We start from the raw sequence: 19635 nt of genomic DNA on the forward strand, positions 1-19635 counted from the left end.
CTGTGTATATTTAACCTACAAATTAAACAGTAAACCTGCATTGGGTCTATTTCAAACCATGTAGCAAGAACACGTACAAAATATGACAGCTATATAGTATGTTTTAGATGTACCGTATTTATTTATTTCTTACAGTGGATTTTGTGAAAACAAATAGGCAAGGTTTACATAGGCCTATTAAAAAAATAATATTTAAATATTGAAGTTACAGCTATAGGCGCTAGGCCTGTACTGTACTGTTGTAACAAATCAACAACCGACTTTATAATATTATATTATAATATATAATTTTGAGATTTACAAACTTAGAAAAACGTACAAAAATGGGATAACAGACATCTTTCACCACTTCCAACAATATAAAAACCGTAGGCCTATTTCAGTTGACCACGTGGTCATGCTGGTTGATGGCTTCTTCAGATTATATCTGTAGAATGACCATTTGTTCTCTGCTTTCCCCCGTGGGATTTCCATGATATGAATTTCATGAGTTTCGTGAGTCCCCCGTGAAGCATTAAACCAATGGTCATTTTCAAGAAGCCATGCAGCCAAGATATGAATTAAGAGACGACAGTCTAGGCCTGTGTGAGTAGAAACTTGGATTTGTCAACGGTCAATCATATAAAAATCTATACGTTATTTTACTTCATTCCCACTACAAATTTACAATTGACCCTATATATTGTGAATTTTGTTCATTTTGAACAATTCCAAGTAAAAACGAAGTTGGTTTACTCACGTTTTAGTGACGTTTCACCACTACACTAGTGGCTTCATCAGACTGGCAACTCATCACATCTGACTGCTTGCTTTTATAGGCAACAGGAAGCACCGTAGAGGGCGTGATGAGTTGGTCAAAGATGTTGTTGAGCGAGTAGGCCCCCTCGTCCTTGTTTAGAGTGTCTTGTCCTTTTCGGCGGATCCAGATGGCTTCTTTCAGCCACCTGGTGGTCTTGTCGGCTTCGCGATCAATCACTTTTGAGTCCTCCCAATTGATAGAGTGATTTGTGGAGGCTACATGATCAGTGATGGCGGATTTGTGAATGTCCGTGACAGATGATTGGCGTTTTGCTCGAGTAAATGGTTTGGATTCAAATTTCTCCACCTCTTTCTGGTGTTCTTTGAGTCGGATACCAAAGGGGCGACCAGTTTCGCCAATGTAGGAACTTGGGCAGTCACCGCAGGGTATTTCATAAATGGCTTCCGCTTTCTGTTGAGGGAGAAGATTATCCTTTGGATGGACGAGCATATTGCGGATGGTACGATGTGGCTTCATGGCTGTGGAAAATCCGTGTTTTTAAACACCCTGGACACACGCTCGGATACGCCGTCTATATAGGGAACCACAACCATGCCTTTGGTTTTTTCACTATCATCTTTACGTTTTGAGGAAAGTTTTGTCTTAGGAGTGGATCTGTCTTTTTGACTTTATTGATTGACCAATCCGGGTAACCGCACGTGGTCAACGCTTCGCGGATGTTTCCCTCCTCTTTTGTCTGTCCGTTTCCTCGGTAACCAACGCGTCACTCCTGTCTAGCAGCGTTCTAACAACACCCAGCTTTTGATGTAAGGGGTGGTGGGAGGAGAACTGAAGATATTGGTCAGTGTGCGTTTTCTTGCGGTAGATACAGAGTTTCACTGATCCGTCCGGCTTTCTAGTAATTAAGGTGTCGAGGAAGGGAATCGAACCGTCTTGTTCTTGCTCGTAAGTGAACTTGACACTGTTGGTAGGGTCGATGGAATTTAAGTGTTCTGTGAGGTTGTCTACTTGTCCTTTGCGTACTATTTCCAACACGTCATCTACGTATCTTTTCCAGAGACGCGGGCGGCAGGCTACCGGGGCTGTGGAAATAGCTTTCTGTTCTAGCCACTCCATGAATACATTACAAGCAAGGGGGCTGAGAGGGCTACCCATCGCCATACCGAACCGTTGGCGGTAAATATCACCTGAGTAGCTAAAGTAGGCAACCGTGGCAAGACAAAATTTGGTAAGTTCGATGATGTCATCAATGTTGAGGAGTGTTCTGTTTTGAGGTCTTTGTCTTCGTTTAGTTTTTCACGAAGAACATGAAGAGTGAGATCGATGGGGGGACTAGTAAACAGCGCCACCACATCATGTGAATTGAGGATCTCATCTTCTGTAAGAACAATGTCTTTTAGGTCTTCCGCAAGACTTTTCGAATTCAGAACGTGGTGCTCAGATTGGCCAACTATGGGGCTCAAAATATCAGCTAAGGACTTGGCCACGTTATATCCGATAGAGCCTGTAAAGTCCACGATGGGTCGCAACGGTGTTCCGTCTTTATGAATTTTTGGGCTTCCATAAATTCTCGGAACATTTTCAGAGGTAGGATACAAAAATTGCTTATCTGCTTTCTTGATTTTATCCTCTCTTTCAAGTCTCTGCAAGATGGAAACCAACTCTCTTTTATGTTTTGCAGTAGGATCCTTGTCTAATTTTTCATATGTCTTGGAGTCGCTAAGGAGGAGCACATTTTTCTTGATATTCAGACTTGTCCATGACAACTGTGGCCCTGCCTTTGTCGGCCCCGAGGACCATGATAGACTCCTCTTTCTGGCGTTGTTTGATCGCGGTGCGCTCATCTTTGCTGATATTAGAAGGGGCAATTTTGCCGATTTTAAAGTGCCAACAATCTCAGCACGCAATTGTGCAGCTTCCGGTTTGGTAAGCTTCCAGCATGCTTTCTCACATGCAACAATGTGGTCATCTACAATTGACGATTGATTTAAATTGTCTGGACTTACCGCGTAACCGAGGCCACGAGCTAGTACACTGTTTTGAGCATCAGACAGTTTATATTTTGACAGATTCTTTACCCATCGCTTGAGTTGGGTACCGCTCAAGTCCAAATTTGCGTCAGAATTGTTCTTGTTTACATTGTTGGTGGTTGATTTTTCTTGCTTTACCGCTAGTTCCTTCAACTTCCGGGTTTGCCGTGCACGTACATGTTGGAACTCACTCTCGCGGGAGTTTTCTACATGGCGCGAGATTTCGCGAGACAGATCTTTGTTTATGTTGTGGGCATTTAAATTGGCGTTTGCGCGGATTTTTTCATCCTCTAAAGTCTTGATTTTGTTGGTAACAACACGAATCCTCTCATTTAAAAACGCTTTCTCAGCTTTATTCACAATGTCACGTGCTCTTTTTGTGTTGATCGGGCATTTAAGCTTTAAACTGGTTGGAATAAGACCACTGTGTTTAGCCCGTAGAGAATAGACTCTATGACATCTGAAACGCGATATTTTCCGTTCCGTGTTTTCAAGTGATCGGAGGTCTCTCACTGCGTTTCGTCCATAATTCTCTCTCAAATCTTTGAACAAGTTCATTAGGAATGTTGATATCAACTGTGAATTTTGTTCATTTTGAACAATTCCAAGTAAAAACGAAGTTGGTTTACTCACGTTTTAGTGACGTTTCACCACTACACTAGTGGCTTCATCAGACTGGCAACTCATCACATCTGACTGCTTGCTTTTATAGGCAACAGGAAGCACCGTAGAGGGCGTGATGAGTTGGTCAAAGATGTTGTTGAGCGAGTAGGCCCCCTCGTCACGCCCTCTACGGTGCTTCCTGTTGCCTATAAAAGCAAGCAGTCAGATGTGATGAGTTGCCCGTCTGATGAAGCCACTAGTGTAGTGGTGAAACGTCACTAAAACGTGAGTAAACCAACTTCGTTTTTACTTGGAATTGTTCAAAATGAACAAAATTCACAGTTGATATCAACATTCCTAATGAACTTGTTCAAAGATGACCCTATATATGTTTTGAATTTACAATTGGCCATATAGGCCTATATTTTGAATTTACAATTGGCCCTATAGGCATATAGGCCTACATTTTGAATTTACAATTGGCCATATACATTTTGAATTTACAATTGGCCCTATATAGGCCTACATTTTGAATTTACAATTGGCCCTATACATTTTGAATTTACAATTGGCCTTATATACATTTTGAATTTACAATTGGTCATATACATTTTGAATTTACAATTGGCCTTATATACATTTTAAATTTACAATTGGCCCTATACAGTTTGAATTTACAATTGGCCCTATATACAGTTTGAATTTACAATTGGCCCTATACATTTTAAATTTACAATTGGCCCTATACACATCTTGAATTAACAATTGGCCCTATACATTTTGAATTTCCAATTGGCCATATATATACATTTTGAATTTACAATTGACCCTTATATACATTTTGAATTTACAACTGGCCCTATATACATTTTAAATTTACAATTGGCCCTATATACATTTTAAATTTACAATTGGCCCTATACATTTTGAATTTACAATTGGCCCTATACAGTTTGAATTTACAATTGGCCCTATACATTTTAAATTTACAATTGGCCCTATACATTTACCCTAATCGTATGCACAAACAAGTTAGACCAGGTCTAAAGTTAGACCTGGTCTAAAGTGGAATTTAGTTCCATCAGGAATGGCCATTTACTAGCTCGTATTTCTTTCCCCAAGGCGCGTCATATTGAGATACACAGTCATGACAGTAAAAATTTGACCATAAAGTATACGGTAAAATGCCCATAATCATGTAAAAATAGGCGTAGAGTAGAAATCACTTATGTCTTACGGTAAAATACCTGGCAATTTTGTTGGCAACAGTATACCGTTAAAATTACTGTTGTTTTACATTTAATATATTGGGACAATACGGCGGTTTACCCGGGCTGTTTACTACCGTATTTAAAAATCGAAGATGCAACACACCCACCCACCCCAAACAAATTTAAACAACTCACTACAGTCTAAACGGTACTAACATGCCTATTTTTAGTGAAATAGTATTTCATTTTTACGGTAAATAACGTAAAATTTACGGAAAAGTCCCGAAAAATAACGGTAATATTTTACAGTGATAGGCCTACATACTGTTATCATTATACCATGTAGGCCTATACGAACAACGATTCATACATACACGCTATGTAACAGCGCGCGTGATTGGTCGAGAGCCGGGCATAAACAGCGTTTATGCCCGGTGTCCCGGATGTTAGATCGCCGGGTAGGAAAAGTGCAGGAAAATCGTGCATTTTAGTAACTTTTTTGTTATTATTTTGATGAAATAAGAATCACAAAATGTTCTGGTATGTATGAACGGGGTTCATTCATATATTTTCATGACTAAAGGTTGTTTATGCCCTCGGGCCGCAAGCGGCCCCTCGGGCATAAACAACCGTTTAGTCATGAAAATATATGGTCGAATCCAACCAAAAGTGTCCACGGGCCAAAAATAAAAGTCCGAAATAAAAATGTCTCCACAATTTTTTCCTTTTGCCCATTGATTGATGACATATTGGCCTTATAGGAACCAAAAGTGCCATTACTAATCTTGAAAAATAAATCCAGGACGTGTGATAGTATATGTGATATCAAAACCCAATGTTACCTACGAATACCACTAGGATGCTTTCACTATCGCAATACTAATCAACCTAAAACAAATGGAATATTCCCATTAACGCTTTTTTCGTGTAATGTAGACCACAGGGTGTCAGGAAAATGCTAGCTCAACCAGAAAAATATTTGTTTTTATTTTTATAACGCGATCAATATGATCTTAGTCAATTTATGCTAGTTTATTTTTGAAAATGAAGTTTAGGTCAGTTTCTGTATTTTATTTATCAAATGAGTATGAATCAATTTACACATTGTATAAGAACGAGTAGGATATATGTTTTCAAGAATATTAGGAATTATACGCATACACCTAACGCTTTATACAATGAAAAGGTGAAGAAACCCGGGTATTCGTAGGTAATATGAGCGATTTAACAATATCTATATTGAGTTTAGAGGTTTAATTTTTGCTATTATGGTAATGAATTAATAAAATGGTAGTTTTTAGATCTCTTTCAGATGGTACGTCCAAATGAATAAACGCTATTACCTTAGATCAAAAAATTTTGATGCTTTTAGCAAGATTTTGACCACTTCATTTTGATATACAAGTAGTTAATCAGCAATTTTACATAATAAATAATTGTTGAATGAATCCGTATATGGGTAATAATAGTGTCCTGGGGTACCGCTTAAAGTTTTTGACAATTAATTTCCATTGGTAGGTACACTTCATTACACATGTCATATATTATGCTGTATTCGTAAGTAACATTTCAGTATTTGTAGGTAAGAATTAGACTTTTGGTGGATATCGCAATCAAAACTTCATTTTATAAAGCACTTTGAATGTATTAATTTCTTTATGTGCGTTTATTGATACTTTAGACCCTATCATGTATTAATAATGTAGGTTCACAGCGGTTGAAAGAGGATTGAAGTAAGAAACAAAGGCACTAATGTGACTTTGATTTGCTTAATTGCACACAAATCGCTTAAAACCGTTATTGCAGACTTGTGAAGTCCATCTTGGAGTCAGTTACGTCTTGTGGCCTTTCGTTTGAAGGCAACTACGATTAGCTTTATACCAGGGTCCATCACTGTGTTGTCTAGATCATGAGACAATGAGAACAGTCGTTTTTTCCATGGTATTCGTAGGTAACCTTAGCAAAAACGTCAAAAGTTACCTTCGAATAAATCAATTTGGACACAAATTACTCAGAAACCAGAAGGTCGGTAAACATTTAAAATGAAGCACACATGACAGTTGACAAATCCAAGTATTTATCCCTTCTAATCTTCTTTGAATCTGATTTTTCTTTCAAATGAGCAGACCGTCGTCTATTTCAGTACATATTTTTCAACAATTAAGCCGTATTCACTTTTGCATGGTGGGCATGTATGTGAATTCGCAACTTTCATTGACATATGATTTGATAGCAAACATACTGGCCTTCGTTATGTACCAATATGGGCATTGGCATGAATGGCGGTGTTTCACAATACTGTCATGATGTCAAATTGTATTCGTAGGTAACATTCGGTTACCGAAATTTACCTACGAATACTTGCTTTTATTGTTGACATCTCAGAAATATTTAAACGCAGGCTATTGAAACTTGGTAGAAATAAAGAGTGTATTACCCTGCACCTATTGCTTAACTATTGTTTACTATTCTCTTCACTGTGTGGAAATGACACAGCTTTTAACATGTATTCGGAGGTAATGCATATTTTTTACCAAACCAACCTCTGTGCCATTTAGAATTTCTGGCAGCTAAACACAATAATAAAGATGTCCGAATGCAATGCATTTCAGTATTGGACATATCAAAGCTTGTATCAATTGCGCATTTATTAGTGATTTCCATTTTTAAAGATATATCTAGTGCTATGAAAAATTGTATTCGTAGGTAATGTAAAAAAATACCACTCAAAAAATTATCACAAAAAATTCATAATTATGTACAAATATGTGAAAAATTGAACAGGTAATCTTTGAATACACACCTTTCAGGAAATCAATTTAGATTCAATCCAATGACTTCTTTTCATAACTGATTTAGATGTTTTTAAAAATACTTTAAGAAATATTTTGAAAAAATGGGTAAAAATAGCATGTTTTTGGGTCTCTGTGTCTAAGTTTTTCACAGAAGGGGTCTTATTATATATGGCGCGAAGCGTATGATCAAGGCGAATAAACACAATACAAAAACGAATGCCAATTGATTAATACTTTTAAGTTATGGCCCTGAACATGCCGTGTACACTTTTGGTTGGATTCGACCATATGAATGAACCCCTAAATCGTGGTTACGTGACGTTTTAGGACCGTTTTATTCTTAGTTACGATATTAAAAGAATAACTAAAAGTAATTAAAAGTTTTTACCTTTTATGGAACTCCCGTCATTTAAGAGCACACTATAACAGGTGACAATCACAGGGCAATTATAGCCGGAAATCAATGCAAGCCGTCAATCAATTACATGTCAATCAATTAGTCACCGACTTTGTGTGTTGCGTGCATGACGTGACGCTGTGGTTTAAATTCGGTTTTACGCAGTACGCAACGCCAATACGCTCACTTATAGCGCGCACGCAAATACAAAACGATAAGCGCGGACGCATTGACCATGTTTGCGAAAATGCGGCTTACAGTCGGAAACGTTCGTGATTTGTTCATTTTTACTGAAAAATAGTGATTTTCAAATGCCTGTAGATTTTTTTGCCCAGGGTGGATTTTGGCCGATTTTGGATATGTGATTGAATATTTAAAGCCACGTCTACCAGTACAAAAATTGTCGATTGAGGAATTAATTCCAGCAGACACCCTATCTAGGGCTCTCACTCCCTCACTAGAGGGACGGTGCAGTCGGCATCCATACGCGGGAGTCTACCGGGTGTGGTGTCGGTTGGCCGCGTGCAGTGGAGCATGCGTCGGAGTCGGAGGGCCGGTGCAGTCGGCACCGCAACGCGGGAGGCAAACGGGTGTGGAGTTGGTGGGCCCGTGCGCGGCGGTCATGTTTTTGACCAAAAATCACATTTTTGACCAAACATCACATTTTTGACCAAACATCACATTTTTGACCAAAAATAAAACATTTTTGACCAAAAATTACATTTTTGACCAAAAATTACATATTTGACCAAAAATTACATTTTTGACCAAAAATTACATTTTTGACCAAAAATCAAATTTTCTACCAAAAAACACATTTTTGACCAAAAATCACATTTTTGACCAAAAAATCACATTTTTTACCAAAAATCACATTTTTGATAAAAAATCACATTTTGAACAAATATCACATTTTGGACCGAAAATCCTATTTTTACCAAAAATCACATTTTTGACCGAAAATCACATTTTTGACCAAATATCACATTTTTGAACAAATATCACATTTTTGACCAAAAATCCTATTTTGACCAAAAATCACATTTTTGACCAAAAATCACATTTTTGACCAAAAATCACATTTTTTACCAAAAATCACATTTTTTACCAAAAATCACATTTTTGAACAAATATCACATTTTTGAACAAAATATCACATTTTTGACCGAAAATCCTATTTTGTCAAAAATCAAATTTTTGCCCAAAAATCACTTTTTTTTTCCAAGATAGCCACCACTGAGTAAACATGCAACTTTGGGCAATCTTCTTAGTATTCGATTTTGCCAATTTCTCACCTTTTTATATCAGTTTATCGTAAAAGCCTCAATTTGATGATTCGACTTATTTTTAACCTTCAAATCCTAAATAGCTTTCCATAGATTTTACGTGCAAAGTAAGCGTCGCGTTTTAGGCCATAAGGCGAGTTACTTTGAACTTTGAAATTTATTTTTGATATCATCATCATATCAATTTTTCAACGTCGTCGTAGAACCTGCAAGTTGAGTTGCCCAGCAAACACAAAACATTTTACAGATAACGTTTTATTGTTGGAATAAAAACGTTTTAATGACGTTCTAAAACACTTTTGAAAAATACATGCACGATATTTTAACATGTTATTATAGAGTTGACAAAGCATTTTGTGTACCTTTATAATGCAAGTAATAGTAATACAGCAATACTAAACAATTCTGGTTTATTTTTTCAAGATGGGTCGCCATTTTCAAATGGCCGCTGCCTTAGCTGAAAACAACAACAACAACAAACACATGTACATACAGGACACTTCTTTCACCTATTATTGGTATAAAATCAACCAGGAATATTATAGTGCTCTAGCTGCAGAACAATTTTGGATATGAGGTAATCCATTATTTTTTCAAGATGGTATAGCCACTTTCATAGTGGCTGCCGCCTTAGCTGGAAAACACCAAAAACACTTAAATAGTTTTGTGTGTCTTAAAAAAACTGCATATTTATGTTCTAAAGACACAAAACCAGAAACAGTTCTCTAAATAATTTTTGAATAATCAAAAATATAGGTTAAAAAGGATCAAAATTTGACTTTTTTCACAATTTTGACCAAAATTGGGGATATTTAAAGGTCCTTATTCAAGAAATTGAGAAAATTGTTTCTAATTTTATTTTGTGTCTTTAGAACATAAATATGCAATTTTAAGGGATCTGGAATGAATATTTTTTGTGGGACATGAGAGCACATCAGACATATCGAATTGCATTCTGAATACGCAGAATGTCTTTCTGATATCAAATAATTTTAATTTTTTAAAATTCACGATATAATACAAATTTTATGACAAATTATTAAAATTTGATATTTTTCACATTTTTGATATATAACAGTCCTCGAAGTAAATTTTATAAATCTAATGATATATTCTTAAAATGTATGTAGCTGGGAGGAAAAGCCGACGATCAATTGAAAATTTTGACCTTTCATATTGAAGATATAAATTTTTTCCCAAAGAGACCTAATTTTTTTGGTGTTTTGGGGAAAATCGATATCTTCAATACGAAAGGTCAAAATTTTCAATTGATCGTCCGTTTTTCATCCCACCTACATACACTTCAAGTATAAATCATCAGATTTATGAAGTTTACTTCGAGTACTGTTAAATATCAAAAATATCAATTTTTAATGATTTGCTATAAAATGTGTATTACATTGCGAATTTCAAAAAATCAAAATTTTTTTAATATCAGAACGACATTCTTCGTATTCAGAATGCAATTCGATATGTCTGATGTGCTCTAATGTCCCATAATAAATACTGTCCAAACGTTCATACTCCATCCCTTAATAGAGTTTGAATTCAGGGTAAGTTATGGTTTCATATTTTGAAACATATTCTCCTACACATCGCAAATCCAAAATAAAATCAGCTCCGTCCTTTTGATTTTCAAGTTACGTTACCATGGTTACATGTATCATACTTTGATACAATTTGTATCTAAACGTATCCTAAACACTTATATCCCGTCTTCAACACTGCTAACGTTTAGCTAAGTGACATGTTTTAGATATGTAACAAGTAACAACATCATAGGACTTCCTACCATGAAGATGTGTGTCACACATCGAAAATTCAAGGTTGCTTGGAATTTTGTGCTGAAAGTCATTTTAAACTTTTAGAAATTAGATATGTAAGCTTTTTATTTGTGATTTGTGATGTTTAGGAGTTGGAAAAAAAAAAAATACCTATCGTTTCGTGAAAATGTGGAAAACAATATTTTCTTTTATTCCTAAGCACTTTAAGGAGTCTCCGGCAATCATAACATCATGCCTTATAAATTTATGTTAGAAAATAATAATCAAGCACGAATCACATGGTCGCCATGAGTTTGTTTTAGATAAAACCACGTGATTCGTGCTTGATAATTATTTTTCCTACATATAATAGGGCATAATGTTGTGATAGGCGGAGCCTTCCTTTAAAACGTGTGTATTTGTTTAAAAAGTGTTAGAGCTGGACATTTAGAGCCTAAACACATTAGATTTGTGATGGTTCTCAAAAGAACTCGTGAATTTTCAGAAAGCTGTTTGTGTTAAAGTGCGAGGGTTATCCATAGGCCTAGATATGTACTAGGAGGACACTTTCGAACTTGACCCTTGGAACCTTTTAAGAATGTACTGGATGCAATGTGCACATTATAGGGTTTCCCCTGGCTTGCGTAAAAATCTTGAGTAAAAATCTCAAGTTTTTCTTCTTTTGTACGTTACAACTTACTTAAAACTTCTGATACCATGTAAGATATCTTTAACATAATTATGGTTTCTAAGTCCTGACTTTTACACGTATAACTAAACTGGAAATTGTTGACAGATTATACAACTGAATACTTCTATTTTTCTCATCGAAGAACTTCACAGAACTTTCTTAGACTGATGATCAGATCATATATACAGATAGTGTGATCAAAAGCTTTGGAAGTGTTCTGCGTTTGCAATCCACCCTTCAACGTATTCAAAGGATCCTTGTCGTGCTCAGTTTTAGCTGAAGGAGATAAGCATCGAAAACGTCAACCCTATCAGTAGGCTTATATCGCATTGATGATGTCATCAATACCAATATTAAGAAAATCTAGACCAGAATCTGTATATTTGCTTGCTTAGTTCTTTCTATGTCAAGACACATATCAAGGCAATAACAGCTGTTATCATTAAGCTGATGGGTTTGCACTTTTTTGACCAAAAATCACATTTTGACCAAAACACTTTTGAAGCTGGTCCATTTCACAGTTCCTGGAATGTGAGGCGTGAGTTCATTCCATCTGCGGGCTATATGGAATGAATGATGACTAACAACTTAAGTTAGATCTTGAACGGATGAGTAGTATGTGGCAGCAACTGCTCAACGATGGACTTTATTCAGTGTAGGAGTTGGTCCATGCCATGCCGTGCCAGTTTACTCCATCTTTGATTTGACCATGCTCTTGTATTAAAATTATGGCTCTCTCAAGTTGTCAGTTCATTCGAAATCTTTGGCTGCATCTAAACTTTCTAAGTTAAGTCAATTTTCTTGATGCTTTATACATTGTCATGGACTATAGTCTGTCCATTGCATGGCCAATCTTGTTTTGATTCCATTGTCACGTGGCACAACAACAGCTGTAACGACAAAAATAACAATTTAGGGATTTAAAAATACAATTATTTCCATAATTTACACATACAAAAACATTATATTTGACATAGACTTGCAGTACGATTAATATGCTTAATGTAAAATAGGCATAGGCCTACTATGCCTACTGAAGGTAGACCTGTTACCCCGGGGGCACTCCAACTTTGGAGGTGACGCGTATGTAGGGCTGTTAAGACCCCTTTTTCAGCATCGCTGTCACCCAAAGACCCCATATTTTTTACGAACACATGCTCGCTCCGCGCTCAGTCACCCGAAGAACCCCAATTTTCCATTTGATCTGTCACCCAAAGATCCAAGCAAGTTCAATTTGAACAGCAACTTTCATTTATCACTGATTTTGTTACTTATTTTGAAAAAATAAAGGAATTTGAAGCCATTTAGAACTAGAAATTCGATTTTCGAGGTTTTTGTGGCGCTGTTTTGGTTCTCACCCAAAGATTCCATTTAAAAAAAAAGGTCATGTTCTCACCCAATGACCCCATATTTTTTACATTTTGCTCTCACCGAATGCCAAAAATCATGCTCTCACCCAATGACCCCATATTTTTACATGTTGCTCTCACCGAATGCCCCTTAGTGCGAAAAGCGCCAGCCCTACTGTACACCTAGGCCTATATCCATTTCAAATTGAAGTGCCCCCCCCGGGCCTGTTACTCCTGACTGTTTAGGGTCATTCTGCTGAACAATTCTTAGGGCCATTCTTGGGACCAAAAAGAGGGAAAGTATAACTTATTTTTTGCTCCTTTAGACACATGCTTTAGACTAGAGACATTATTTGGGGATGTGAAATCTTCTGCCTAAAACATCTGCCTAAAAAGTGTTCAACACTAATTGGCTCATGCTTGCACATGTTTAAAGCAGGCATAGGCCTACTCAGAGAACATGATATTTTTGACATAGAGCAGTGATAAGTTTAATGAAAAATTAAAAATAGCCTCACTTTCTTTCTAGAGAACTGCAGATTGCACCTTAATGTTGAATCTATTTGAGGAAGATCTTTACGACCTTTAATAACTTGAAGGTATATGCCTATAGCTTTAAGGGCCTAAATCTCGTGAATACAAATACTGAATAAAGTTCATAATTCATTTTATATAGCCTATTAAAAACGAAGATAAGTAGATTATTAATATTAGGGTCCTATGATGTATATCTTTGTAATTTAACCTTAAGTCTCTCAGAAAAGATTAGATATAGGCCTACCCGTTATGTTTACTAAACGGTTGCAACTAGGCCTACCAAGGAAGCACAAGCGAACATTAACATGATTAATTTTGAATAGGGGGATGTCCTTCTGATATATTTAATAATTTAAATTTGTTGAAATTCGCGATGCAATAAAAATTTTGGGGCAAATTACATTTAACAGTTCTCAAAGTAAACTTAATAAATCGAATGATATCTACTTGAAGTGTATGTAGCTGGGATGAAAAGCCAACTATCGATTGACAATTTTGACCTTTCATATATAGATTTTTCCCCAAAAGACCTAAATTTTGTTGGGGAACAATCTATATCTTCAATAGGAAAGGTCAAAATTTTCATATGATTGACGGCTTTTCGTCCCAGCTACATACACTTTAAGTGTAGGCCTATCATTAGATTTATAGAATTTACTTCGAGGACTGTTTCAAAAATATCAATTTTTAATCTCGAATTTCAAAAAATCAAAATTATTTGATACCGTACTAGAAGGACATTCCTCGTACCGTACTCAAATCAAAATGCAATTAGATATGTCTGATGTGCTCTCAGGTCCCACACAAAATAGGCCTACACGAAAACGTTGCTATCCGAGCTCTTAAGCTCTATCTATTTGAAAAGAACTTTATTCCACAAATTCCACTAGCCTAGTCCTAAGATTACTAACTAAATATTACTGGTACTACTATTTACGCCTAGCCATATTTATAGGCCCATGGGCCCTGTATTTTTCATAATTCTGCGCTTATTAAAATATCATTTTGTCAGTGGGATGTAGACTTCCACAAACTTGGTATCACTATCACTCAGTATATTATTTTTTTAAATCATTGTCATTTTGACATTGAAATTCATGTCAAATCATCAAAAGACACATCTAGTCTGCCCTACCAGTAACTTAATGTCTAAAAGAAATACACTAGAGATAATGATTTGCGCTCACAGAGCGCAGACAATCGCAAGGCATGTAACTCTTTAATGACCATTTGACCTGACCTTTGACCTTAATGTTTCCCGGGTCACTAGGTTTGTTGTCACCGAAATTGAGCCCCCATATTCATTACAGAAAATGAAATTACGGTATAAGATTTGACCCCAGTTAACCTTTGACCTGACCCCTGCAAAGTGTTCCAACATATCCCCCCTGGTCATTAATTTTGTTGTCACCGAGTTTGAGCCTCGTACCCCTTACAGATGTTCAAAAAATGCATTTCTAAAATTTGACCTCTGCATGACCTTTGAACTCACTGACCCCTGCAAAATGTTCCCCTGGTCATGAGATTTGCTGTCACTGAGTTTGAGTCCAGAAGAAGAAATTATAAGATTTGACCCAAGATAACCTTTGACCTGACCCCTGCAAAGTGTTCAATATATTCCCCTGGTCATGTTGTCACAGAGTTTGAGTCCCGTACCCCTTACATATGTACAGAAAAGCATTTCTAAAATTTGACATTTGACCTGTTAAATGTTCCCCTGGTCATGAGATTTGTTGTCACCGAGTTTGAGCCCCATACCCATTAGGCCGTATAAAATTAATATTTTGGTTCTCGTCCAGATGATTTTCATGAATTGATGAGGGAGGGAGGTTTTTTTTTTTTTTTTTCAGTGTAAAATCAGCATTGTCTGTAGTTTTCGGTCTTTTCCAACAGTGCTCGAGGAAACGATGAGGCACTTTTTTTTTTCAAATGTGAGATTCTGAGGTATAAACCCCTTAGAGTACCACAAAAAGACTTGGAAGTGGTCCTTGTTCTCTAATAAACTTATTTATATGTATAAAAAATTCATAAATCATTCCAAAGTCTAAAATAATTGAAAAATCTATAAAAAAAACCACAATCTGACAAATCCCAGAAATTGAGGAGGGAGGGGACGAGAACCAAAACATTAATTTTATACGGCCTTTACGGATGTCGAGAAAATGCAATTGTGAGATTTTACCCCCTTAATGACCTTTGACCCCAATTCTTTGTACAACTTTTAGACACTGGCTAAGGCGATGCAGGTATGCAAGTGACGTCATTGTATTATGTAATTTGTGGAAGATGAAGGATTTTTAGTGAAAATCACATTTTGGCCATAAATGACCTATGACCTTTGACCCCCCGAGTTGGACACTGGCCTAGAGCATAGGGCCTATGGCTACGATGGCTCGTTATAGGTTTGACAGAAGAAAGAAAGAAAGAAGAAGAACTGACCAAAAACAGTACAATCGCAAATTGAAAATTTGCGATTGTAATGACCTAGCACATGAGCATTGCTGCACGATATGACTAGGGCTTGGCCTAGGGGCCTAGTTTCTTAATTATAAAAAAGTCCCATTTGCGAGCGCAGCAAGCGAAAAATAGAGGTTTTTTATGCCTTCTTGGTCCGTCCAAAAATGTCCAAATCCGCCCAGTCCAAAAAGTTCCAAATTTTGAAAAAAGTCCACTTTTTCAAAATCAATATACCCCCCCCCCAATCAATCCAGACTACGGGCCTGATTGCCCCCAGCAAATATTCCAAACTGGCATGACTGGGTCTTGTACAAATACAAGTCATTAAGCATGATTGTCAACTTCAAGGCACTGTTTCGTGTCTGTCGAATGGTGCATTCATGATTGTACAGCATGCATGTCATGTGCAGCAGGCATGTAATTTAACTGCTCAGTAAGCTTAACTATTTTAACATATCCTGATGATACAAAATGGAAAACCAAGTTGAAATATACATCCAGCAATGTCTCCAAAAGTCAAGTAGACCTTTAAAGAAAATTTAAATGTGTACTAACCTGTTTTATTTGCAAATTTAGGCCTCAAGTTCATGTTCGTCACACGTACGCGTACAACTCCTTTTGCCTCGGCTTTTGCTTACTGATGTACATTGGGCAATATCCGTTCTGGAAAAGTGTTGGGCGAAAGCGATAGGCTACTACTACAATTTTAATCCAAAAATTTTTAAACTTTTGAATGTCCAAACATGGTGATCTAGGATTAGAAACATGTTTTTAGGTCAAAATGCGACCAGAACTAACGAATATCCAAAAATTTGAAATTGTTTTTCAACATGTTTCAGATATAAGCCTAGGCCGACTAGCCTACAACTCTAGCGTGATGCAGAATTCACTGCTTGCCTATCCAGATCCAGATCCAGATCCTACATCAAGTTCAAACAAACGGACACATTCAAGGCATTATGTCATTGATTGATGCGCCATCCCGCTCGTGGCAGTGGCATCAGTTTTGCACTCGCGTGTGCGTAGGCCTACCCATAAACACTTGTGAAGGCACGTGCGTAGGGCCTACTCACAAACACTTGTGCACGCGCGTACGCCCTTCAATAATTTGCAAATGTGCGTGCGTACCTATAAACACTTGTGAACGCGAGTGTGCACTTGCAAACACTTGACTTGCGAACTCGCATGCGTACCCGTAATAACTTTCGCGTACCCATAAACACTTGCGAACGGGCATGCGTACTCGAAAACACTTGCAAACTCGATTGCGTAACGTACCCGCAATAACTTTCGAACACAAGTGCGTACCCATAAACACTTGCGCATGCGTGTGCGTACCCATAAACACTTGCGCATACGCTTGCGTACTTGCAAACACTTGCGAACGTGCATGCGTACGCATAAACACTTGAGAACGAGTGTATTCACGCAAACACTTGCGAACGTGCGTGCGTATACTCCCAAATACTTGGGAACGGGCGTGCGTACCCGCAACGTGCGTTTTTACTTGCAAACACTTGCGAACGCGCGTGCGTACCCGCAATAACTTGCAAACGCATGTGCGTACCTATAAAGACTTGAACATGTGCATGCGACGATGCGTACCCATAAACAATTGCGCACGCGTGTGCGTATTCGCAAACACTTGCAAACATGTGTGCATACCGGCAATGTACGCAAGCGTACCCATGAACACTTGTAAACATGATTGCGTACTCGCAAACATTTGCGAACGCTTGTTAGGCCTAACACAATTGTGCACGCGTGTACGTACCCACCCACAATATCTTGCAAACGTGCGGTATAGGCATACCTATAAACACTTGCCGTCCCCCATGAAAAAAATTAGAGAGGGCGTGCCCCCCCCCTAACTCTTCCCTGCTTTCTCCGACTATAATCGACAACATAGGCCTATGATGCGGCCGGCCGGCCCACCCACTCCCGCACCCGGTTGCCTCCCGCGTATGGGTGCCGACCTCGATCTGCCGACCTCGTAGCTACTGACGCCGGCTATGCCGCCGCGGGGATACCCGGGCAATACCCCGGGGCGATATGATCGGGTTAGTAAAATAGTTAGAAGATATGCGAATAGGCATATTAGGGACCGATCACAAACACTTGTTAGGGGGCTGATGCAAAAAAATCATCGCGAAAGTTTTTCGCCCCTTTCAGATCTTTAAAATTCAGCCTCCCCTTTGACATGAAAATTATGGGTCAATCCCATAGAAAATCATATAAACTAAATTTTCCTGGGAATTTTTTTATTTTTTTTTCAAGGCCCCTCCTCTACCCCTAGGAGGGTCAAAACTAAAGCCCCTCCCCCCCCTTTTGCATCAGCCCCCCCCATAACAAGTGTTTGTGAGCGTCTCTGGCACCAACTTCACCATGTTGTAGGAATTCCCATATCAACATCAGCCCGCCAATTGAGCGGCGACGGGGCCGTATAGCATACCCCGTACCACCCGGTGTTTTCGCGTAAGTATTTGAGGTAGTGCACGCCGCGCGCGCCACTTGAAGAAGGGAACGGAAGTTCGGTTTAAATCGTTAGATCATGCGGCCTGGATATATAGAAAAAAAATGCTATCGACCTTTAAACATGTATTATACTAGGCATATGCATATTTCGTCCTAATAATATTTTATGTAAGGTCATTAAGTTGTGCATTGAAACATTGGTTGAAATCAGGTTGAAATTTTAACGTTGTATCAACGTTGAAGTTTCAACCTGATTTCAACCTCCTTAATTTTGCATTGAAAGTTGGTTGAAACATGGTTGAAATCAGGTTGAAATTTCAACGTTGTATCGACGTTGAAATTTCAACCTAATTTCAACCAATCTCTAGGTTGAAATCGGGTTGAAATCAGGTTAGGTTAGATTTCGACGTTGTATCAACGTTGATACAACGTCGAAATCCTAACCTGTGCCCACTGGGTCCTGTCCTGTATGCTAGTCTCAATTTCTGCCACCGTATATCCTGTTTCTAGCAGGCCAATAAAGGTCTTCTTGGGACCTTATACTAGAAGTATATAGGAAGAAAAACAATTGACTTTAGTTCAATGACGAGGAGGGCGATAATAACTCACACCATTTCACAATGTTGGTAAATCAAATTAGAACGAGCCCCGGTGATCGAACTCATGGTTTAAGAGAGTCATGAATACGAAGGCATATGACCATGTGTCAGAAGTTGGGACCCTCTTTCGTGACATATTGTTTTCATAGCTGTTCCGTGTCAGTGCATTTTACTGTTGTGTCAGTTGGACAACTGCTTGGTTACTGAAATGTGTTTAGAGTAGAGTATTGAAGTAATCCTGTGTATAATTTTTGTTCATGTACAGGCGAATAATTGGAACCCAGGAAGGTGTTGCATGTCAGTGCATTTTGCTGTTGTGTCATTTGGACAACTGTTTGGTTACTGACCAGTGTTTAGAGTAGAGTATTGAAACAATCCTGTGTGCAATTTTTGTTCATGTTTTAAGATATGACCTTGTGAAAAATTATAAGTTTCTTTTTGAGGGCAGTTTAGTTTCCAACCTTAATAGAGAAGAGTAATTACTGGCTAAAGTGTAAAAGGCTACGCTTCATGTGATTCATCTTGTATCCACATCGATCAACAAGCACGACGGATGCGTTAATATATCATTATGCGGCATTAGTAAGGAATGTAGACTTTTTATTCATCGGCGCATGCGTAAAATTATGATATTCGGTTGAAAATAGCCATTTTGGCATTGTTGTAAATTTCAATCAGTCGA

The 19635-nt window shown here is 37.8% G+C and overlaps 1 protein-coding gene across 1 annotated transcript; it reads right to left on the reverse strand.

Annotated features, from left to right (window-relative positions):
* Positions 1-1863: 1863 nt before the first annotated feature.
* LOC140138982 (uncharacterized) lies at positions 1864-3348 on the reverse strand. Its single transcript, XM_072160763.1, has one exon. It carries the CDS (start codon positions 3346-3348, stop codon positions 1864-1866), a length of 1485 nt encoding a protein of 494 aa, XP_072016864.1.
* Positions 3349-19635: the final 16287 nt, after the last annotated feature.

This window comes from Amphiura filiformis, chromosome 18, assembly GCF_039555335.1.
Source record: "Amphiura filiformis chromosome 18, Afil_fr2py, whole genome shotgun sequence".
Taxonomy (NCBI): domain Eukaryota; kingdom Metazoa; phylum Echinodermata; class Ophiuroidea; order Amphilepidida; family Amphiuridae; genus Amphiura; species Amphiura filiformis.